The sequence below is a fragment of the Aquarana catesbeiana genome, linkage group LG01 (genome assembly GCF_042186555.1).
Source record: "Aquarana catesbeiana isolate 2022-GZ linkage group LG01, ASM4218655v1, whole genome shotgun sequence".
Lineage (NCBI taxonomy): Eukaryota > Metazoa > Chordata > Amphibia > Anura > Ranidae > Aquarana > Aquarana catesbeiana.
Genome location: NC_133324.1, coordinates 558,471,162 through 558,496,127, shown reverse-complemented (window position 1 = coordinate 558,496,127; position 24,966 = coordinate 558,471,162). Strand labels below are relative to the sequence as shown.

The 24,966-nt window shown below is 41.0% G+C and overlaps 1 protein-coding gene across 2 annotated transcripts in view; it reads right to left on the bottom strand.

Moving 5' to 3' along the window:
* The window catches only part of TPM4 (tropomyosin 4), a 111,165-nt gene extending 87,241 nt beyond the window's left edge, over nt 1-23,924 (bottom strand). For both annotated transcript variants that reach the window (XM_073596194.1, XM_073596205.1), the window contains exons 1-2: nt 23,694-23,924; nt 13,467-13,592 (exon numbers count right to left, since the gene is read on the bottom strand). In XM_073596194.1, the coding sequence (XP_073452295.1) occupies nt 13,467-13,592; nt 23,694-23,807 (240 nt within the window). In that variant the 5' untranslated portion in view covers nt 23,808-23,924. The remainder of the gene's footprint in view (nt 1-13,466; nt 13,593-23,693) is intronic.
* Nucleotides 23,925-24,966: the final 1,042 nt, after the last annotated feature.

Sequence of the window (24,966 nt, the reverse complement as noted above, 5' to 3'; positions counted from 1 at the left end):
TGGGTACATCTATCTGTATGCAATATCAAATTCTGATCTATGGACTCTTGTTCGGCTTCACATGCTGGCTTCTGTGATATTCCTGTAAGCTCTACTTGTCAGACCTCCTTCCATAATCATAAGTGGTATTTCTCAAAGTCCATATCTATAGCACCGTTCAACTAGAGAGGGTGATTTTTTGTGCGTGCAAGCTATCTGCAGAACACTCCATAGACAAAACACTCCACTACAGCATACTTCAGCAGGAACTGTCTGGAGTGGCCAGATCTGGTGGTGGTGGCTGTCATATGATGTCTGTAAATACTCTAAAAACCATGCTTGTGTCTTTGCCCTGACATTCAAAGTATGCATTTAAAAGTAAACATAAGCCTCACTACAAAACTTAGATCTTATTTCTATATTTAATTTGTCAAAAGATAAAAACGACATACATTAATGTCTCCTCCTGAAAACCACCTTCTCTGACGTGTTTCTAAGTGGGGTTGACTGATGGTCCATCATGTCCCATATGTTTCCATCTCTCATTGGGTGCCAAGCAAGGGTGTCACATGAGAGGTTCCCCCTTGGGGTGCATTCTAGGTATTGAACAGGGCCACTAACCTTATGCGTAGGGTAATACTTCGCTCAAGGGTGTGCTCGCCGAAGCCTGGGGACAGTCAAACATTAAGGCGGTCAGCTAACTCCATGATGAGCCACATGTGTGCAGTACCCAAGACATTGAGTTCCTCCTTAGCTTACTCTTTCTATGGCCTACACACTTGCTCTGATGTACTGTATATGTTGCCGCTGTCCACTCCACCAGTCAGCGTACCTCTGTTAACTCATTCCCAGTAACAGAATGGGGTCCCGTGGTGCACATAGTGCAGAACTCATGTGTGCCCTCACTTAACTCTTATCCTTCTGTACCAAGTTTCAAGGCATAGATCTCCAGAACGCTAGTCCACCAACGGAGAGGAATAGCTAGGGAGGGAGCCCAAGCACCAGCCCACTCACTAAGGGAGAACCTGTCACCTATCAGGTACCACGCCAATGACTGGCTGCTGTTGCTCCTTGTAGTTACTAATGAACCTTTTAAGGAGTGTTGTTGCATGCATCCCACATTATGGTTAAAGGCCCAAGTTCCTTCAGTAGTATGCCTAGATCTCGCATGCACCCCTTTGGAATCAATTCAGACCAGGCTTAGAGCAGATGAATTAATGTTTACTGTAAACTTGGCAACATGTATAACATGTAACAACATTCTGTTCCTAAATAAATATAACTGTGGCTGGCCCAGGTCACCTGCACAGGAAAGTTCAGTCTTGATGGTGCTCTAACAGAAGTCCGTGTTACAAGGTTCTCCTGGGAGTTTGGTGTTCCAGACAAACCATAGGTCCCAGAAAGTCTTTAGCGTGGATTCCCCATGTGCTTCTGCAGTGCTTACAAAGCTCACCGGGAATCTCTGGGATCTGGACCTCTTTCATTCTATAGAACATGGGAGGGAGGCTGGACCCCAGCGAAAAAGACTGCAAATGTACCGGGGATAGTGGCAAAAACATTAGCCCCTTCCTCCTGACCTGGGCAGCCAGGTACTAACTAATACTAACCTGTGAACAAGCCAGCAATGGTAAAACGCATCAAGGAAGGTGGTTTTGGGTGAAGACTTTAATGTATGCAGTTTTCATCTTTTGACAAATTAAATATAGAAAGAAGGCCTAATTGTTGGAGTGCGGCTTATATTTACTTTTGATTGAAAATAGAGACGGGCTGTGATAGTCACCACCTGGGTTGTCCGTGAGAATTGAAATAAGCATGTCTGGAGCGAAAGACGTGGGTTTGAGTAAGTTCCTGTAGTATAAATTTGTTAGATTGTTCGGTAGAAAGTGTGGGTAAGAGATCTTTCTGGCAACTATGCAGCTACTATTATACTTGTGCTATTGTGCTGTCAAGTGGGTGTCTGCTCAATTTAAAGTGACCCTGTTACTACAATAAAATAATAAAAAAATGTAGCTTAATACTTACCTCTCCTACTGCTTGTGCCACCAATTGCCCCTGTATTATGGAGAAAATGTCCCTTAAAGAATATTTTGAATCTGACACTTCTGGGAGTATTGGATTCCTGGTTCCTTCTGCCAGCCCCTATTACACTAAAGGATACAGTAGTGTTGCAGGGGCCAGTGGGAGCCACCACAGTGCATGGTGGGGGACCAGGAGTCCGGTGCTCCCAAAAGTGTCAGATTCAGAAGATTCTTCCAGATCTTCTACAAGATTAATGTGATTGGCAGTGGTATAATACACCTTCAGATTGATATTAAACATCTGCTTTGCAGGGGCTGCTTTTTTAAACCCTTCATGACCCATCAGCATCATCCTTCATGCAGGAGGCCATCAAATTCTGTCAATTTCAGGTACAGCAGGCTACAGAGATTGCTTTGATCTTTCGCAGACCAATGCATAGTTCAGCTTGAGACGCTGTCTGATTGATCTGTGATCACTCTACATGGTGACAGATCATGTGATCACCATAAATAGCGAATCATGGTGATCAAAGGAAAATTTGTACCTGGCAACAAACTTTTCAACTGCCTGTTACATTTTAGCAGCTTGTGTTTGCTCACAGCAGTTTCAGCTGTGGGGAGAGAGGAAGAGCTCTGTGACAGGTGTGAAAAAAGGTGTGTGAAGTATGAAAATGAAAATATGAAGAAACAAGTTTTTTATTTTGTTTAATAAATCATCTGTAAATGCAAATATTGATTTCAGCGCACAGTATTCGAAAATGCCTAATATCTTGAATAATAAAATACGTTGAACACACTTGCTTGTTAACCATACAATGTTGACCTATGTATCAAAACGTACACATATTTTTTAGTCACTGTTTTCAATATAAACGTGAGAAAATAATTTAGTGATACATTTCGAATAATATTACATTTACAAAAAAATTTGACATGCATTTTGTCCATTTCTCTGAGTATTTTAAATATATATCTAAGGTATTTAAAAAAAACAAATGACCAAATGAAGGCCCTATGTATGCTTAGAAATGGTACAAAAATCATTTTGGTATGCAAAGCTGATAAAATGTTATTGTCGAGTAAGCAAGTACATGGCAAGTCACAAAGGTTTAAATTACCCCAAGACTTGAAAAAATAAAAGTATAAAAATATTATTTATTTTAGCAGTGCAGTAGCTTTAAGTATTAAAGTGGGTGCCAACAGTTTTGTAAATTGTCCGGAGTTTAGCATGGTTCCCAACTACCTATGGGAAATGTGCATTAAATTGGTACAGTTAGCTCTGGATATTTTATAGCTACGCAATAGAATCCTCCAGATCTCACAGGTGAACCAAGGGTTGTTTTGTTGGAAGAACAACAGCATGCAATGTAAAGTTGCTTTCACCTGTGACTATACATATACAGTGGGGACGGAAAGTATTCAGACCCCCTTAAATTTTTCATTCTTTGTTATATTGCAGCCATTTGCTAAATTCATTTAAGTTCATTTTTTTCCTCATTAATGTACACGCAGCACCCCATATTGACAATAAAACACAGAATTGTTGACATTTTTGCAGATTTATTAAAAAAGAAAAACTGAAATATCACATGGTCCTAAGTATTCAGACCCTTTGCTCAGTATTTAGTAGAAGCACCGTTTTGATCTAATACAACCCTGAGTCTTTTTGGGAAAGATGCTACAAGTATTTCACACCTGGATTTGGGGATCCTCTGCCATTCCTCCTTGCAGATCCTCTCCAGTTCTGTCAGGTTGGATGGTAAACGTTGGTGGACAGACATTTTTAGATGCTCAATTGGGTTTAAGTCAGGGCTCTGGCTGGGCCATTCAAGAACAGTCACGGAGTTGTTGTGAAGCCACTCCTTCGTTATTTTAGCTGTGTGCTTAGGGTCATTGTCTTGTTGGAAGGTAAACCTTCGGCCCAGTCTGAGGTCCTGAGCACTCTGGAGAAGGTTTTCGTCCAGGATATCCCTGTACTTGGCCGCATTCCTCTTTCCCTCGATTGCAACCAGCCGTCCTGTCCCTGCAGTTAAAAAACACCCCCACGGCATGATGCTGCCACCACCATGCTTTACTCTGGGGACTGTATTGGACAGGTGATGAGCAGTGCCTGGTTTTCTCCACACATACCGCTTAGAATTAAGGCCAAAAAGTTCTATCTTGTTCTCATCAGACCAAAGAATCTTATTTCTCACCATCTTGGAGTCCTTCAGGTGTTTTTTTAGCAAACTCCATGCGGGCTTTCATGTGTCTTGTACTGAGGAGAGGCTTCCGTTGGGCCACTCTGCCATAAAGCCCCGACTGGTGGAGGGCTGCAGTGATGGTTGACTTTCTACAACTTTCTCCCATCTCCTGACTGCATCTCCGGAGCTCAGCCACAGTGATCTTTGGGTTCTTCTTTACTTCTCTCATCAAGGCTCTTCTCCCCCGATAGCTCAGTTTGGCCGGACAGCCAGCTCTAGCAAGGGTTCTGGTCGTCCCAAACATCTTCCATTTAAGGATTATGGAGGCCACTGTGCTCTTACGAACCTTAAGTGCAGCAGAAATTTTTTCCTAACCTTGGCCAGATCTGTGCCTTACCACAATTCTGTCTGTGAGCTCTTCAGGCAGTTCCTTTGACCTCATGATTCTCATTTGCTCTGACATGCACTGTGAACTGTAAGGTCTTATATAGACAGGTGTGTGGCTTTCCTAATCAAGTCCAATCAGTATAATCAAATACAGCTGGACTCAAATGAAGGTGTAGAACCATCTCAAGGATGATCAGAAGAAATGGACAGCACCTGAGTTAAACATATGAGTGTCACAGCAAAGGGTCTGAATACTTAGGACCATGTGATATTTCAGTTTTTCTTTTTAATAAATCTGCAAAAATGTCAACAATTCTGTGTTTTTCTGTCAATATGGGGTACTGTGTGTACATTAATGAGGAAAAAAATGAACTTAAATGATTTTAGCAAATGGCTGCAATATAACAAATAGTGAAAAATTTAGGGGGTATGAATACTTTCTATCCAGCAGGTGGCACTGCAGTATTATAATGTGTATTCTCTGTGGTAATGTAATCACAGGATGTACCTTCTGTATCTAAGCATGTACTTGTATCCTTGTTACTGTTCATGTTTCCAGTGCTGTAAGACATGCATTGCTAATCCTCCAAAATAGTAAAGCCGTTTGCTGTATCCAAGTTGCTTCCAGCGCTTAGCTGCAATACTCTGCACAATATATTTGATCTATATGACCTCTACCTGCACAAGCCAATACTATGGACATGTATGATAGCACAGGACAAAGGCTGGAGATGCAGCTAGTATTTCATTTTCCAACTTTTTACCTGTGTTGCACAAATAATAATACAGGCAGCTTGTGCCCTTGTTCAGGACTTCAAAGTTCCTGTAGAGTTCCAGTACCAAGGTTAAATGTGGTTGTAAACCTCAGACATGAAATATGAACAAAGCATATCCCTCTATAGTGTGTACTTGTCGCAGTCCAAAGCGGTGGTCAAAATTTGGGGGGGCGGCAAGCAGACCTGGCCCCCTCACTCGCATCCCCCCCACGTGGCTCTCAATGGATCAAAGCGATCCTCTCTTACCTATACAACCCCCCCCACCGCTGCTCGATAGGCCGCAATACTTTCTCACTGCCACCCATGCCCCCCCTGCCGCTCGATAGTCTGCGATCCTCTCTCAATGCCACCACCCCACCCCCCGCCGCTCAATAGACTGTGATCCTCTCTCACGCCCATCCATGGCCTTACCTTACTGTGGTAGAGGTGCGGGGAGGAGGACGAGGTGGCGATGCTCTGCTGAATCCAGGGCTGCTAGAAGACACTGATGCGCCCCGAGTCCACCCTTTTTGAAGCCAATTAGAGCCTCTGGCTCTAATTACGTGCTTCAAAAAACAAAACAAAACAAAAAAGCTCATTAAAATCTATGCGTCTGGTGCCCTGCATGGAGATTAAGGATCAGGAGCATGGATTAGGAGGTGCCCCTGCGAACCTGTGCCCCTGCGACCCTAATGGACGGGCCGCCACTGGTCCGAAGCACTAAATGTCATTTCTGTCTGCTGTTTCGTTCTGCTGCTACTGTATTATCATGAGTCTCTTCTGACAAGCTTTTCTGACACCAAGTAAAAAAAGGTGACAAGGGAGGGAGCTCCTGCTGATTGACGGCCTCAGCTCTGTTTCTGTGTGCTGTGTGAAGGGGGGTGTGTCCATTCACTCCAATCAGCTCTCAGAGCTCCCCTCCTTGAGCTCTGCAGAATGTAACTTAATATCTCCACCCCCTGTTTTCTGACAGCCCAGATAAGTTTATAAATTCTGGACTTTGAACGGATGTAGAGAAGAGAAGACTGCAAATAAACAAGTACAACTTATGTAGGAGGATTTGTTTCATCTCTGTGTATCACCCGAGGCCAGTCACTTTACTGGATATATGAAAGGGTTCACATCCACTTCGAATAAAATTAAACACTTTTCAGGCTGCACACATAAATAACATGTTTACAATAAGCTTTTACTAATGCTGTCCTTGTATAGCCATTCATTATGACTCTGTCAGTAACAGTGACGTAGTTTTAGTTAACGTCTAACACTTGTGGACAGTGGCCCTGTTCCCTTCCTCCCCCCACCTTGCCCACCAGGGTGTGTGGCTGCTGCCCGGGAAGCCTCCAGTGCTCTGTGAGTTATAGAAGGGAACAGGATGAGTTTTTTTCTGCCCTTGTCCAGCACTGGAACTCAATGCTGTCACTAATAATGTGCAGGCACTTTCCCACACACAACCTCAGAAGCTTCACAGGCAGCGTCCAGTCACTTTGGTGATGTCAGGGTCACAGGGTATACTGAAGAAGGCTTTTGACACTCCTAAAAGTGTCAAATGTTAAAGAAAACCAAAGGGCTATTCCTGACAAATAGTTTAATTAATTGCTATACCAAGGGCATCAATAACTGCAAATTTTAGACCTTTTTAAAAATATCCCTTCGATAGAAATTGCTGCTGAACTGGCTAAATTTCAATCAGTGTATCCCCAGCTTAAAGTGGTTCTAAAGGCAGAAGGTTTTTTTATTTTAATGCCTCCTATGTATTAAAATAAAAAAACCTTCTGTGTGCAGCAGCCCCCCTCAGGCCCCCTGATACTTACCTGAGCCCCATCTCTATCCAGCGATGTTGCACGAGAGACTCGACAGATCTCTCCTCATTGGCTAAGACACAGCAGTGGGCGCCATTGGCTGCCGCTACGGTCAATCAAAGTCAGTGAGCCAATTAGGAGAGAGAGAGGGAGTGGGGCCAAGCCGCAGATCCATATCTGAATGGACACACAGAGCAGCGATTCGGCTCGGGTGCCCCCATAGTAAGCTGCTTGCTGTGGGGGCACTCAGCAGGAGGGAGGGGCCAGGAGTGCCAGCGAGGGACCTGAGAAGAGGAGAATCTAGGCTGCTCTGTGAAAAACCACTACACAGAGCAGGTAAGTATAAATATATGTTTGTTATTTTTTAAACAAAAAAACCCCCCAAGACTTTAGTATCACTTTAAGGCTACGTTTAGACTGCTGCACCTCTGAAAAGCGATCCACATTACCACTGCTTTTTAGAGGCAATTGACAGGCAATGAGGAGGTGATATGAAGCCCCCTCACCACCTGTTTTAAGCTTGTAAATGCCTCACAATTGCGCCTCAATTGTATGTGGTTGTGGGGCATTTGCAGGATGTCCCTATTCACTTGAATGGGTCATGGTTCTGCCAGCTGAACATGACAAGAGCAATAATATTTTCTGCACGTGTGAAGCAAAGCATTATGACCGTGACATCTGAACACAACCATTCACTGCCTTGGCAGCATAAAATGAGAAGCTGGGGGCAATAAAAACACAGCTAAGCTTCCCTCAACTGCAAGGCTAAACGAGCCCTAGGACAGGCATGTGACGCTGGTGTTTTTTTTGGTCTACATGTGGCCATCTCACTCCATCTTTGCAGTCCTCAGCCTATTTAATTATTTATACTGAATGAGGTGGCAGCTGTTCTCCAGTTGATAAAGGCTCCACTTCCTTGCATAACTTTGCAGCTTTGTCTTTCAGGCAATGTTTTCTGAGCGGTTTCTCTGGCATAAAATGATGTACACTGCAATAGTTACTGTAAAGCGTCATACACACCACTATTTTTTTTTCCGTTCAACCCAGTGTGTTGAATGAAAAAAACCTGACAGCTCAGGTCAGAGCACCCCCCCCCCCCCTCAGGTGGAGAACCCCCCCACCAGAACATTCCAGTCAGCAGACCTTTTTTGGTCATGAGCCTTCGACAGAAGATGACCGGCTTCTGTCACATGGCTGCCATACATACGGGCCCAATGTCGGCCAGTTTCTATTGAACCGGATGATGCCGGCCGACATTCGGCCCGTCTTTACTAAGCTTAAGTTTACTTACCAAAGTTCTACAAACAATTTTCTGGAAGTATGTAGGTGTAGACCTCAGTAGCCCTCTTGAAGCATTATTCCACACCAGTTAGCAAACTGCATTGTTTGCATTTGATATGCTTTGCCTAAAAAACTGCATAAACCTGCAAACATGCAGCATGCAATGTTTCTCTGCTTGGAGATCAGTTGATCTGTAGCCTCCATAGCAGCCTTTCTCAACTTTTTTTTTAATACAGAGGAATAATTTTAATTTCTCAAGGAACCCCTACTAAATTATTACATTTCTAGTTCATGGCACATTTGCATGGTCAGCAAGTTGTCAATAAAATACATACAATAATAAAGAATGTAGTGTATCTAGCATATTTTGACACTGCTCTGCTCTATAAGGAAATATTGTTTCAGTGACAACTATGAAATTAAATAATTAATAATAAATGACCAGAATAGAAACCTCAACGTTGATAATTGTAGTGCCCCTTAGGTTGGTGGTCAGTAAAAAAGAGCCTTCTTATATTGGGAGTCGGTGTAGTGGTCCGTTTATAGCAGGGGCGGATACAGAGCCTAGTCTCGGGAGGGGCACTGCCAGAAAATTTTGAGGGCAATTTGTCGGGGCAATGGCGGATGTTGGCGCTTCAGTCATCACAGCGCCATGGTTCGTATGGTGCCAGGATGATTGAAGCGCATTATTCCTATTATTACATTGTAATGTAAAATTAAATCGTTCAAGTCACCATAATGCAGAATCAGTGGGAGCCCTGAGTGTGTCACTTGCTACCGTCGCCTGCCACCAGATGCAGCGTGTCACTTGCCACTGTTGGCTGCCACCAAATGCGGATTGTCACTTGCCATGTCACTTGCCACATCCTCTCTCACCAGATATGGATTGTCACTTGCCAATGTCGCCTGCCACAAGATGCAGATTGTCACTTGCCGATGTCACCTGCCACAAGATGCGGATTGTCATTTGCCAATGTCGCCTGCCACAAGATGCAGAGTGTCACTTGCCAATGTCGCCTGCCACAGGATGCAGAGTGTCACTTGCCAATGTCGCCTGCCACAAAATGCAGATTGTCACTTGCCAATGCCCCCTGCCACCAGATGCGGATTGTCACTTGCCAATGTCGCCTGCCACAAGATGCAGATTGTCACTTGCCAATGTCGCCTGCCACAAAATGCGGATTGTCACTTGCCAGTGGCTGTGTCCCAGAGTGAGGGCGGGCAGTGAGAGATTATGTAACTCATTACCTCATGTAACTCATCAGAATATGCAAGCAAAGTGATGTTGCATTGCGGCCATCTTCAACCTCACTTGTCAGCAGTAAGACTAGAGTTAGAAGACGGCAAGCAGACATCTTTATACACCCACCGGAGTCTTGCTTTTCACAGTTATTTTTACCAGTAAACTCAGCTTATTTAGTGAAATATAAGTTGAGTTTACTGTTAAAAATAACTGTGAAAAGCAAGACTCTGGTGGGTGTATAAAGATGTCCGCTTGCCGACTTATAACACTAGGTTTACTGTGGACGAGTGCGGGAGTACCAAGATGGGCACAACGCAACGTCACTTCAGTCACATATTCAGAAGGGGAGCAGCTTCAACACCAGCCTGCTCGCTCAGCCTCAGTCACACGCCAACCGCCCGCCCGGGACGGCGGCATGATTACTCACTCACCGGCCTGCTCACCAGCCTGCCCATCCCCTCACTCACCCGCTGGCTCACCCGCTCGTATTTTCTTGGGGGGGAGCAATTGCCCCGTTGCCCCCCCCCTGGATCCGCCCCTGGTTTATAGGTGGCCAATGGAAGAAGGACCCCTTATATAAATGGTCAGTGGAAGAAGGACACTCTTATGTTGTTGACCAGTGGTAAATTGCCCCCTTACATACAGCTAAAAAAAGATAATTGAAATTACCGGAAATCATTGCTCAAGAAACTCCTAGAAACCACTGGAGGAACCGTGGCTGAGAAATCCAGCTCTATAACACATAGCACACATCAACTGTCCTTGGTCCAGAAAGTCTTGCCATATTTTTTCCCAAATCTTTTACTCCGTCATGTGAACTTTTTACAGTCTGATTTCTCTCTGTATATAGTAGAGCAGGGTTGGGAGGTGAAACAGAGTCTGAAGGAGAAATGTTGTCAACGAATGTGGAACTTTATTTTATTCCCCCTAGAAAATGCATTAGGATCTCTGCTGATACTGCTGTCAATTATTGGAGGAAGAAGTGCATGGCTAGCATGACACTGCTTCAGCAGGTGTGGCCCTCCAACTTCATCAACATTGACAATGCTGTCAATCGAGAGGAGGAAGGGCGGGGCTGACATGACAATACTGTAGGAGTGGCCCTCTACCCACTGTGACAATGTCTGTTAATTACCAATGTCTGTTAATTACCATTACCAGGAAAGGCGGAGCTAGCATGATGCTGCTGCAGTAGGCATTGCTCTCTACTTCCACCCACAATTACAATGTCTGTCAACCAGTGGAGAAGGGGACAGAACTAGCATGATGCCGCTGCAAGAGGCAAGAGGTATCGCCCTCCACTTTCATCCACAATGACAATTCTAAGCTAGAGTAGGATGCTGTGGGTGCAGGGGGGGGGTGACTACAAAACTGACTACAGGAGTTAAAGGCATGCTGTGCATGTGCACGGTGTCCTGTAACTCCTAGCAGTGATCATAGGACGCAAACTGACCACACTACACTGATGCGAATGTACAATATATATTATGTAAAGCACTATATAATTACCTATAATAAAAAATAAAGATATAGTATGTATCTGCTTCAATGCTTGGCGTGGTCAGTTTGAAACAGGAGGCAAAGAATCTTCTCCCTGCGAGTTAAGAGCATTACCGCTGACTGGGCTTCCACCTTCACCGGGTCTTCCTTCCAGGTTTGTGGGCTGCGGCGGTTTGAATGGCCAAGCCCCAATCACTGGTGCTCCTAAAGTAAATATCTCCTAAACGGTGTCCGACCGACCGTGTGTAGGCTCCTTCGGACATTTTTTGTCGGTATTTCCGACAACAAAATTCCGATCGTGTGTACACAATTCCGACGCACAAAATTCCACGCATGCTCGGAATCAAGCAGAAGAGCCGCACTGGCTATTGAACTTAATTTTTCTCGGCTCGTCTTACATGTTGTACGTCACCGCGTTCTTGACATTTAGAATTTCCAACAACATTTGTGTTACCGTGTGTATGTAAGACAAGTTTGTGCCAACATCCGTCGGAAATAAATCCAGGATTTTGTTTGGAATGTGCGATCATGTGTACGCGGCATTACGGTTGCTTTTAATCAACAGTCTTTTCCCAAAACTCAGAGAGAGAGCGTACAGTCCTGCCTCCCTACCACAAAAGTAAAAATGAATTAACTGGCTAATTAAATATGCAAGAAATAAAAATGTGTGCAAAATAAGTGAAATGGTACATAACATACAAAACTGATCTTCCTTTTGTTTTATAACTCGTAATGCTTTTTTTTTAACATCTATATTACAATATGTTTTTTTTTACAGTATTTATGTGTACTGTGTCTTTCAAACGACTGTAAGATGAAACTCCGAGGAAAAAGATATGAATACAAAAACCCAGAAAATGGAAGCCTGGAATGCAGTGAGCTAACTTTAATACAAGATAAGAATGTGTAAAATTACATTCACAAAATCCATATCCGACATTGCCAATATAAATATAAATTCATATTTGCAGGTTTATTCAATTTCTTATATTGTTCTTAAATTGTTCCCATATGCTAGATGTCTGAAGTCACATCACAGAGGCGAACAGACATACACTACTTTGTTTCGTGCTATCATGCATACCTGTATTAAAATACTTGTACACATGATATTAACATTTTCTTGTAAGAAAGAAAAAAGAAAAAAAAAAGCTTGTATTAGCTGCTTTGAATGTAACAGTTTTAAGGCATTAGGCAATATTTTACTACTTTGCCCTATAACTATGCAGTCCATGCCCTCTAGTGGACATTTGGAGAACTTCAGCACTGGATGGCAGTATGAATGGGCAGAACAGGAGTAGTTTTCCAAGAAACCAGTACAGAATAGCATAATGGCACTAATTATTATTTTTTTTTATACTGCATAATAGCTAAGAGGGTGTACACATCATCAAATCCAAACGTACAACTTGGCCGACATGCTGTTTTGAATACTCGTTCAATTTACCATACAAGCAAACTTGCCAGAAGCAGCTCTGCAAAATAATGAGATTATTGGACGAATGATCATCTGTTTTTTTGGGGTTTTTTTTGCATGCTAGTCTCCATATTGAAATTGAATAGGTTACTTAGTGTGAAAATTCTTCGACACAATAAAAATTCGGAAGTGATGTAATGTATTGTATTGTATTTGTATTGAATTTTCAGACGAAAACTGTACAGATTAAACGAAAATTGTACGATCTGGTACCGTACGAGAAAAAATTTTGTGTTTGTCCCTTCAGATAATTTTGGATGAAAGCTGTGTACTAACAATCACTTTATCGCACAATCGCTTCAAAAGCGATTTTTTTTGTACGATTTTCTGATCGTGTGTACGAGCCTTAAACCTGGAAGAAACTACAGGATACTCTGCGTGTGACTGGGAACATAACAAGTTGGTCTTTTACTATGTATAGCAGCCACTTACCAGCTGTTTACTTGCAATAAATTTTGTGCAGAATAAGTCATTATTTCTCTTTCCATCTCATCCCTTTCTACCTCACTTATTGGTTGTTTGAGGCTTTAGTAATTTGTATGGTGTTTTTTTTGTACATAATATCAAGCGCTCATTATATATAGAATATTGTGTTTCTTTTTTTTGGATATATGTATTTTTATTAAAAACAAAACCATACCACATTTTATAAAAGTCCTGTATTCTTTAAAGCGAGAGGTCCATGTTTTTGTTCCCTGAAATTGCCCCAAGGACCTGTGGTCTTTACACCTTCCAGCAAAGGCACTACATATTCTCCTATGTGTTCTCTACACACCTAACTCAAAAAGAAGCAACATCTTTCTGGCAACACACAATTGTTACTGTTATGATTTGCACTTACATCAGTGGCCTTTTTCTCTGCTTGTTCCAATTTCTCCTGGGCATCTTTTAGTGCTTCAGAGTATTTATCCAGTTCATCTTCTGTTCCCTTTAGCTTCTTCTGCAGTGCCACCAGCTCATCCTCCACCTGGCATCAATAGCAACAGTTACAGTATTAGAAATCTTCCACAAGGTGTTCCCAATACAATTGTACTTTTTATTTAATAATATGAATCCATATCCAGTGCATTGTCACTCAACCAACACCAAGCAAATGGTGATGAAGTTTCTACTGGGGGATCCAGGGGTAGACTCCTGGTGCTGGACCCCCCCCCCAAGATTATCTGCAAATGCAGAAACCATGTGACCAACGCCTCACCATGTGACAAGATGGACTGACCTTATTAAAAACTTTAATTACAGCATTGGGGATGGTAAATGTTATTTGTGGCTATACAGACTTTTGGAAAATGCTGCAGTTAATGTCTATAATATTGTTGAAATCCCAAATATAGTTTATATATCATTTTATTCAATTTTATTTTAGGCTTTATTTGGTACGTAATGCTGAATACCTATACTTACACTATATTACTAAAGGATTGGGACACTTGCCTTTACACGCACATGAACTTTAATGGCATCCCAGTCTTAGTTCATAGGGTTCAACATTGAGTTGGCCCACCCTTTGCAGCTATCACAACTTCAACTCTTCTGGGAAGGCTGTCCACAAGGTTTAGGAGTGTGTCTACGGGAATGTTTCACCATTCTTCCAGAAGCGCATTTGTGAGGTCAGGCACTGATGTGGACGAGATGGCCTGGCTCGCAGTCTCTGCTCTAATTCATTCCAAAAGTGTCAATCGGGTTGAGGTCTGGACTCTGTGCAGGCCAGTTAAGTTCCTCCACCCCAAACTCCCCATGTCTTGATGGACCTTGCTTTGTGCACAGGTCTAAATCATTTGGTGGAGAGGGGATTATGGTGTGGGGTTGTTTTCTAGGGGTTGGGCAGGGAACTCTTAAGGAGTTGGCATACCAACACATTTTGGACAATTTCATGCTCCCAACTTTGTGGGAACAGTTTGGAGGTGGCCCCTTCCTGTTCCAACATGACTCTGCACCAGTGCACAAAGCAAGGTCCATAAAGGCATGGATGAGCGAGTTTAGGGTGGAGGAACTCAACTGGCCTGCACAGAGTCCTGACCTAAACCCGATAGAACACCTTTGGGATGAATTCATGCGGAGACTGTGAGCCAGGCTTTCTTGTCCACATCAGTGCCTGACCTCACAAATGTGCTTCTGGAAGAATGGTCAAACATTCCCATAGACGCACTCCTAAACCTGGTGGACAGCCTTCCCAGAAGAGTTGAAGCTGTTATAGCTGCAAAGGGTGGGCCAACTCAATATTGGACCCTACGGACTAAGACTGGGATGCCATTAAAATTTATGTGCGTGTAAAGGCAGGCATCCCAATACTTTTGGTAATATAGTGTATGATGGCTCTTGACAGATATTGTGTCTGAAATTACATCAAACACCCTACAGGGCATTTAGAATGATTTGCTAAATGAGTTGAACATTTTTACTCTCAAAAAAGTAAAGTTTCACATCAATTATCCAATTTCCTAAAAGTGATTTCCTTATCTATTTACTTCAGCAGTACATGACTGGAAAATTTTCATTCTTCCTTACTCTTTTTTGTGTGGACATTCTCACTTTTTTTAGGAAATCAGTCTCATTTACTTTACTTTGCATATATTCTGGTATATCAGCAGTATATGAAAGTGTGTGCACACAGCTCAATTTGCGTGGAAATATGAACAACCACAATCTAGAGTCATGTAAAAAAGTAATTACACCCCCTGGAAATTGTTGACTTTTTTAACATATTTTAACAGGCAAACATTAGATTTTTATTCAAACGGTGTCTACAGATACAGTCCATATGGAGTAGATTTCAAACAACTGCTAATTTGTCCTGGACTGGCCATCCCTCCAAATTCAGACAAAGATTTGACCATTTGAAGCTCAAAAATAATTTTACAGCAAAACTATAGTTTGCCATTGAATGTATAAGCAGGCCAAAGACTTTGCCTTTTGGACCAGTATGCTGTGACTAAAGAATCGAAAATATAGTTTTTGTATGCCATACAACAGAACAATCTGAAGACAGCATTTCAGAAAAACTTCATACCAGCTGTGAAACATGATGGTGGAAATGTTATGGTTTGGGGCTCCCTGGGTAGCTTGCAGTCATATAGTGTACTGTGAATTCTCATCATATCAAAGCATGCTTGATGAGAATGTGAAGTCATCTGTGTGAAAAGTGAACAAAGAGGAATAATTGAAGAATTATAAACTGGCCTAGTCAACGCTCTGGTTGGAATCCCATTGAAAAGTGGGGGGTTTGATATGAGCAGTTTATACAAGGAAACCCACAAACATCTTGCAAAGGGAGGAATTTTGCATAAAGGAATGGTGAAAAGTTTCACCTTGTCGATGTCAGAGATTGGTGGGCAGTTATGCAAAATACCTACGGGAAGTCATTTCTCCTAAAAGGGGCAATACCTGTTTCTGCATCTGAGGGTGTACATACATTTTCCACAGTACACTATTACCTTTATTGATATTTTTGTTGAATAAATGATTGAAAAGCATTTTTCTTTTGTTCTTTTCAAGTTACTGTTATCTGTATGCACGGTTTGAATTCAAATCTAATTTTTGACTGTTCAAGTATGTTGAAAAAGTCTAAAAATTTGATGGGTTGTACCTACTTTATGTAGGCAGAAGAACGTACATGACTCTTATAACTAGGGATGCATCGATACCATTTTTTTTTTTACAATGAGTACAACTATTGATACTTTTTTTTTAGTACTCGCCAATACCAATTACCGATACCTACCACCACTGTTTTATTCTAACTCCAGCTGTCAGCAATGGTACAAAGCATTGAAAAGTTATTTACAAATGAAATAAATTGATTTTTTTTTAAATTGAACGCTTTTTCAATGTGAAAAGTGTAACTATATGTTAATATATATGTGTAAAAATATTCACTAACAAAGCAAACAAAAAAAAAGTTTTAATTGTTTATCGTTTATAAAATAGACAAAAGAAAAAAAGCAGGAAAATAATAATTAAATGGAGGAGAATAGAGAGTTAACTAAGGCTGGTTAGAGTAAATTACGCTGACCGTATGCAGATATGCGTACTCGGCTTTCCGGGGTTATACCGGGATGATGCCCGCAGCTGCAGGCATCATCCCGGTACCGTTGTTTACAGCGGGCGATCGGCTACCCGTGTATAACAACCGATGCGGCTAAAAGCCGCTCGGCTGTTATACCGGAGGAGCGGGAGGGGACATCCCCCCCCCCGCCGCCTCCCGCCGCTGTTACCGGGCCTCCCGTGCGATCGGGAGGCCCGGTGTCCATTCGGCTGCCTTCGGCAGCTGGGGGCGGGCTGGAACGAAGCTGCGAGCGGCTTCGTTCCAGCCTTCTCGTTGTAAACGTGGAAGCGACGTCATGACGTCACTTCCCGTTTACTCGGCTGCCAATGGTGCCGAATTTAAAAAAGTACACAGTATTCAGAATCGCCGTTTTCGGCGATCTGAATACTTTGAAGTGTAAAGGAGGGATGGGGGGTCTTTTAGACCCCCCATCCCTCCATAAAGAGTACCTGTCACCACCTATTACTGTCACAAGGGATGTTTACATTGCTTGTGACAGCAATAAAAGTTAAAAAAAAAAAAAATTTTTAAACACAATTTATAAAGTACAAAAATAAATAAAATAAATAAATAAATAAAAATTTTTTTTTAAAGTGCCCCTGTCCCCGCGAGCTCGCGCAGCGAAGAAAACGCATACGGAAGTCTATAATCTTGGGGGGGGGGCCCGCATATGTAAACGGTGTTCAAACCACACATGTGAGGTATCGCCGCGATCGTCAGAGCGAGAGCAATAATTCTAGCCCTAGACCTCCTCTGTAGCTCAAACCTGGTAACCGTAAAAAATTTTTAAAGCATCGCCTATGGAAATTCATAGGTACCGTAGTTCGTCGCCATTCCACGAGTGCGTGCAATTATAAAGGGTGACATGTTTGGTATCTATTTACTCGGCTTAACATCATCTTTCACATTATACAAAAAAATTGGGGTAACTTTACTGTTTGGATTTTTTAAAATTCATGAAAGTGTCACTTTTCCAAAAATGTGCGTTTAAAACACCGCTGCACAAATACCGTGTGATAAAAAATATTGCAACAATCGCCATTTTATTCTCTAGATTCTCTGCTAAAAAAATATATATAATGTTTGGGGGTTCTAAGTAATTTTCTAGCAAAAAATACGGATTTTAACTTGTAAACACCAAATTTCAAAAATAGGCTTAGTCATGAAAGGGTTAAAGTGTATTCAGGGGTTAAACAGAGGAGCATTTGTTCATCCCTTTGATCTGCAGATGAAGAAACAGAAATATAAAAAAAGAAACAATGTTTCTTTTTATTTTATTTTTTCAGGGCTGAGCAATGTTGGTAATAAACATTGCCGGCTGCTTTTTTTTTTTTTTTTTGACAGCTCCAATTACCGGACTTCTTTAACACTAGGGAGACCTACTGACAGCTCAAAGAACGGAGCCTGAAAGTATCGGTTTCAGGTATCGGTGCATATGTATGAGTATCGATACTTATAACGGCACAAATGTGTGTGCAAAATCATGTCTTTTAACACATGCAAACATCAAACCTTTTTTATTTAACTGAAGCAATTTGAATGTGGTGGATGCAGACCAGTGATCAGAATCCTCATTATGGTGTGAATGTCAAGCTGGCTATACATTATACAATTTTCTTATACAACTTTCATTGATTTACCAAAACCATATAATATGAGGTCAAACCTAAACACTTTCAATATGTATGCAGTCAGGTAGGCCCTTGCACTACATAGTTGAAGGTAAATCTAAAGGAGATTGAACAATACAAATTGTATTATGTGTACCCAGCTTTACAAAAGTTTCTGCTTCTGCTGAATTCTAATCTTCTAATATGACCTCTACACTAAACACTATACATAAGTAAAAAATAATAGACAGACTAATAAATAGAGAAATAAGCCTATAACTGTGCATTTGTTTGACATCTGTAGTCCCTCATTATTTGTCATATAAATAGCAGCTCCAAAGATGTGGGGCTTAAATACATAATATAGGGTACAATAGATCATTTTGCTATATTCAGTCTGGTAAGGTATAGTCTAAACACATTGCTACACTTAAATGGAATTACTCTTTAGACTGAACAACTGGTAAATCCAGTTCACCCCAATGCATACACAATTACTAATCCATTATATATTAAAACCAGGAGTGATCTCACTTTTTAATGTCACTAAATCTATCTAAGGCTCCGGCATAATGCTATTTAGATTCTGCTTTGTGGTCAGTTAATTCCTGCTATTGTTCTCATGATTATGTGTGGTAAAAATTAGCTGGATGACTTAACTTGCTGGGCAGTCTTGCACAAAGATAGTTAGCTAGCCATTCTGCACAGCTGTAGTATGATCCCCAGCAATGAGGGAGATTCTTTACTGGGGAGAACTATGCCTACTATCCACACTTCAACATTAATATGTGTTACTGAATTAAAAAATTTGCTCCTTTGAAATATAATTATTTATGACCGCGTCTTAGGCTGGCCATACATGTTCAACTTTCTTGTACAATTTTCCTTTAGATTTACCATAAACTATGTAGTGCAAGAGCCTGCCTAATTGGATACAATTAAAAGTTGTTTAGGTTTGACCTCATACTATATGGATTTTGGTAAATCTAAGACCCCTTTCACACTGGGGCCGCGGCCGCGTTAGCGATAAATCGCTGCTCGTTTTAGTGGAGCTTTAGCACTGTTTAAGCAGCGCTTTTTCGGTCGCTAGCAGGGTGATTTTAACCCCAAAGAAGGGGTTAAAGACTCCCGTGTTGCGGCTCTTCCGACGTGCTTTTCAGGCACTTCGGAAGCACTGCCCATTCATTACAATGGGCAGGGCACTAAATACAGTGTTCCCAACCCACCCCAAAAATGCTGCTTGCAGGACTTTTCGGAACGTCCTGCAAGCGCACCGGCCCCCATGTGAAAAGTCACACTTGAATGAATGGGAGGCGGTTTTCGGTCACTTAGCAGAGGCTATTTCCAGCGCTAAAGCGCCTGAAAACTGCCCAGGTGTGAAAGGGGTCTAAAGAAAAATTGTACATGAGAATTAAACATGTATGGCCAGCCTTATTGGTTTATTTGCAACAGTTGTTTAAAAACAATTGACTACATGGTATTTATTTGAAACTAGTCTGTGTAATCTTATTTGCCTAGGCAGGGAACTATTCATAGCAAGAAACAGGTTATTTTCTTACCCCAAATAATTCTGTAATGCTGCCATGAGTCTTGCAGATTCATGTTTAGTGTCGATTTTAATGCTAGTTCCACTTTAGGGAGAACCTGTGGGGTAAACCATACTTGGCGGTACTATTTACACTAGGCACATCCAGGTGCTTATGCTCATACTTAGATGATTTCTACCTGCCAGAATCTCCACAGCTTTCTGATTACTCTCCTGACAAGCCACATACCACATTTTGTTCTACTAAACCCAAAAACAAAAATGTAATATATTGCAGCTTAGCAATTCTCAGAATAGGTGTCTGCATTAGATTTCTTTTTTAGGCTTTTTTCTTTAATTTCACTTATTGATCCTGTCAGTAAGTCTCTTATTTTTCTACCTCTTTTAACAGACTAAGCTCTCCAACAACAGTGGCTGTTAGAGGGTTGAGAGAAACTATTTAACAGTGACAGGGTCATTGCAATGGTCAGCTTTTAATAATTTCTGTAAAACATTTATCCTAAATTTAAAAAAAAAAAACTGCTGTAACTGTTTAAAAAAATGTTAGCTGGAGTTTGGCTTTCATTTTGTAGTCAAGTCCATCTAATTTTGCCAATGCATAATAAAACTACCCTCTCCCCAGATTGATAATGCTACTGTCCAAGGGTGTCTTGGTTGCTCCTCTATCCACATTGGAGAACGTGTGATACTGGCAGGATCACCAGGTGAAAACAAAGGAAAAACAAAATGAATGCAGCCGTCACATTTAAGGAGTAAATGCTAGATTATATAAAATTTTAATACTGTTTTAACTTGGATTTAAAGATACTCGAAAAAAGCAAATCAAAAGAAACAAGCAATCACTTAGGCTGGGTTCACACCCTTTGCGAATTGGATGTGGGTCTCCCCGCACCCAATTCGCATAGCAGGAGAATGTGACCGGCTCTCTATGGAGCCAGTTCTCATATCTCTGGGGCGGCTGCGGAGCACGCTGCACAGAAACGCTGTGCGTCTTTTGCTCAGGGCCGAATTCAGCTAGAGAATTTTCCCTGATCGTCCCTGAACCGGAGAACAGGGACACACATCGTTCCTGTGCAAACCGCAGCCGGTTCCAGTGTGAGCCGAGCCTTAAGCTGGCCATAGATGGATTGAAATTCACCTGGTTCATCAGGGACAAGCCAAATTTTGATCCATCTATGGCCGTTCCTGTTCATGAGAACTCAATCTAACAATTGACTTCTAATGAATGGGCTTGTTGGAAAATTCTGCTTCAATCAGCGCATCCAGTCAATGGGCTGCAGTGCTGATCAGTGTATTCTGATGGAAGGGGAATCCCATGACCAGAATAAAATGACACAGCAGGGAGGGTTCCTGCATCCACCTTGAATGTGTGGATGGGGGAATCGGTTCAGTATTTTTCGTTCAGCCCACTGGCTGAATGAAAAAACTGACCCATGTATGGCCAGCTTTAGAAATGTCTACTTATAGAATATGAACTAATTTAGAAGGTATAACCCCCCCACCACTTCCCAATTACCTATTGTAAGGGTCCTTTCACATTCCGATCAGGTCCGCCTGTCGACTTCTCAGGCAGACTTGAAAGGAAGCTCCATGCAGCCCTATGGACAGAAGAATGTAAATGGACTTGTGTCCGTTTACACCCGCCTCCCTCCAAGTCCGTCCAGGTCCAGAAACAAAAATTTAAAAAGGCCTGCATTCTTTTCCGTTTATGTGGACCTATGTGAGGGATCGGTGGTAGCCTGATGTAAATAGACAGCAGAGTCTGTTTACATGCGGCTGCCCATAGAGCTGTCTCAGGTCCCCCATGTCAGCCTGACTTAAATTGAATGGGCACTGATATAAAAAAAAACTGACACACGTTCTGTTCAGGTCCAATTCAGCATGGGATCTGCTCACAGATGTGAATGGTGCCCAAACGTTTGTTGAATAACTTGCTAAGCATTCAGAAAATTACAGTGTTTTGTAAATTCTGTAGTAACACAAAGCACTGAATATATAAAATATAATTACTCTATCAGAGCTAGAACAGAAAAGAATCCATTATATTTCTCCTTCCTTGATTTAGTTTTATTACAAAAGATTAATGACTCTGTTTTCAATCTAAATAAAGGTTTTTAAAGCCTAAGCCTGGCACAGACATTTTGTGGCTGAAAGATATCATGGGTTGTCTATCATCCTCATATTCAGAAAGGGGCACATCTGTGCAGCAGTAAAATCAATCCACCACATCCCCTGTTTTATTATGGAATTCCTTCAGTTGGTTGGATCACATTGCAGAGATTTGAGCATTTGGCCTAGAATCAACATTTAGCTCTTGCCTGAGCTTTCATACCAAATAAGGAAGGGAATTTGCTATTTCAGTGTCAAATAGGCATAAACTAAATAATGTAATCTACAATCAGACAAAAAAAGTAAGCAGGATCACTTGCTATGCATGGGTAGACCCAGGAAATCTCGGAAAAATAACTAATGGGCGGAAAAGGGTTAAAATGAAATTCCACAGGGCTGCTACTTTACTTTTTATGTGCAGCAAAGTCCAGGCATTCATTCGGCATGAAGAAGTGTCTTGTTACACACTTTCTAAGCAGCATATATGTATATATACCATATATTGGTCTATAGGTTGGACTTGCTGGACTTGTGTCTTTTTTCAACCTCACCTACTATGTAACTATATATAAAATCTACATAGGGGGGATCTTTTCTTTAAAGTTCAAAGAAAAAGGTTGCCTTTCTGTGATAATACTGTTAACAGCACACTTTTCTTCCAGCAGCATTTGAGGGGAGCACTAATAAACCTCAAATTCAGGATGGAATGTCAGGAATATCACAGGAACCACGCTAAAGGTATTTGTAATATTTTCTTTTTAAGAAATGGAGCACCAAAGCGTAGACATCTCCCCCTTGCCTCTAAAAATGTTTTGCAGTAAAGCCTTTACGTGAATTCTACATATTTTATTTTGCTGTATGACGACTATATTTATCAGGCATGGTTTTATAATCACTGGTCACCTATATATTGATAATATGATAAAAAACGTTCCTGTTTTATTTACAGTGCCCATGTTATTGACTGTTTTCTCAAACCTTGATGAAATGTGTTACCTGGTAAAATCTTTGCACCTTGCATTCTCTGCATACAATACAACGCTCAACAAGACCCATTTTAGAAGGTACAATAGATTTTGCTGGGCATTTGGACATTACTTTTATAATGCACCTAGTCATAGACCATGAACTTGATATCAGGAGATTTTAATAAGTAAAAGTTGGACAATTAGAAGCAGAGAACGTGGTGTGGGTCATTTTACAGGGTGAGAATATGTGTTTTTTTTTTAAGTTGTTACTGTACAGAATCAGTATAAAAAAAAAAAACCTTTTATAATAAGCTACAAATTCTATTAAAAATGTCTTCACATATTGCTTATAACTGTGTCTGCATTTTTCACATTTATACTAAACACCTTGCTTGGTGGGTGACTATAGTCAGCTTTTTTCAGTGCCATACTTTAGATATCTGATCAGTTCAGATCAATAGAGTTTGGTAAGCTGGTAAAGTACACAAAATGTTCACGTCTTTGGCATTAAGGGGATGAAGAAAAAAAAAAACCATAAAAACGAGCCCCCCATGTAAGGCCTGCTTTAATTCTCTACAACTGACTCCGCTCAACATGCAGAATCTCATTCTAATTGTCCATGTTAACATTTGCACTCTCAGTTACCCTAAAACTTTAGCATCTTATACAAACAAGTCAATTGATGATTGACTTGTACATTTTGATAGGCTTAAGATAGGTTTAAAGTATTACAACAGCTGTTGATAAACATATTTGCTGTCAGTGGTTATCTATTTCACTGCAAAGATACCTGTTTGCACTTGTCCTCAGCTGCCTTTTTATCTGCTTCAGCTTGCTCTGCTCTGTCTATGGCATTCTCCTTATCCAGCTTCAGCATCTGCATCTTCTTCTTAATTGCTTCCATCCTGGTTGGCTAGTTAGCAGGCTGGCCGCAGAAATGAAACAAGGAGGACCTGATGCAGGAGAAGGTTCTCTCAACTGAGCAGAGCACAACTGAAGGAGAATACTCGACAGGCAGCTTTAAACTTACAAAGAATATCATTGGATGCTTTAGTCCCCTGAGACACCACAAGACTTTCACTTGCATCCTTTCCAAGCAGAGACTTGGACTTGATTCAACTACCAAATCCACAGCCCTAACCCAATCACCTTATTTGGGATTGATTTTGCTATAAAGGAGAGAAGAAAAGATTTGGTTTCCATTTTTAACTTTCTGACAACACCAACAACGCTGACAAATGAACACATGCCACAGATAAGACTTATTAGCATATCTGGGTATATTTGTACAGTGTAATCAGCTGCCCTTTTCAAAGAGAAGTGATGCCATGCCACCAAGTGGCATGAACAAAAGCTAATTGTACAAACATACGCAGACTATACTGATGTATTTAATGTTTAACTTTTTTTCATATTTTTTCATATTTTGTAATAGTTCTTCAGGTGGGTACATACACATATTTATGTCTATATTTTTTTACATTATACTTATTTTTTTTATTCTTTAACACAAATTTAGGACAGTAACACTTTTCCATACTATAAGAAAAAATACAGAGAAAGGTTTTTCCAAGAAAATAGAAGATTATAATGTACAACTTATTGAGTTGGTAAAACACATTTTTGTTTAATCATTTTTATCGGGTTTTTAAGACAGAACAAAATGAGCACCAATTTCAGTAAAACACATGAACTACCTTCATATAAAGGCATACAGAAGAGATAAAAGACGTCTGAATAATCATACTAAAAACATATTTCTGTAGAGTATGTCACAAAACCTGTGCTCAAGCTTATTCAGAATAATGGAAAAACAATAGTCTCACCATAACATAACATAATAACACTGCAAAAGAAAAAAAAACTTAACAAACATAACCAGACTGTCAGCAGTTACATGTATAATACCTGCATAGACAGGTAAATATGCAGAACCTTTTTTGTTTACTTTATAGACATAGACAAATATTTTAGGCATGAATAAGAGCTAAACTTTTTGTATAGGCCATTTCCAGACAGTTATGTCATTGACCTTCTACCTAGTTCTATATTCTGAGGCATTT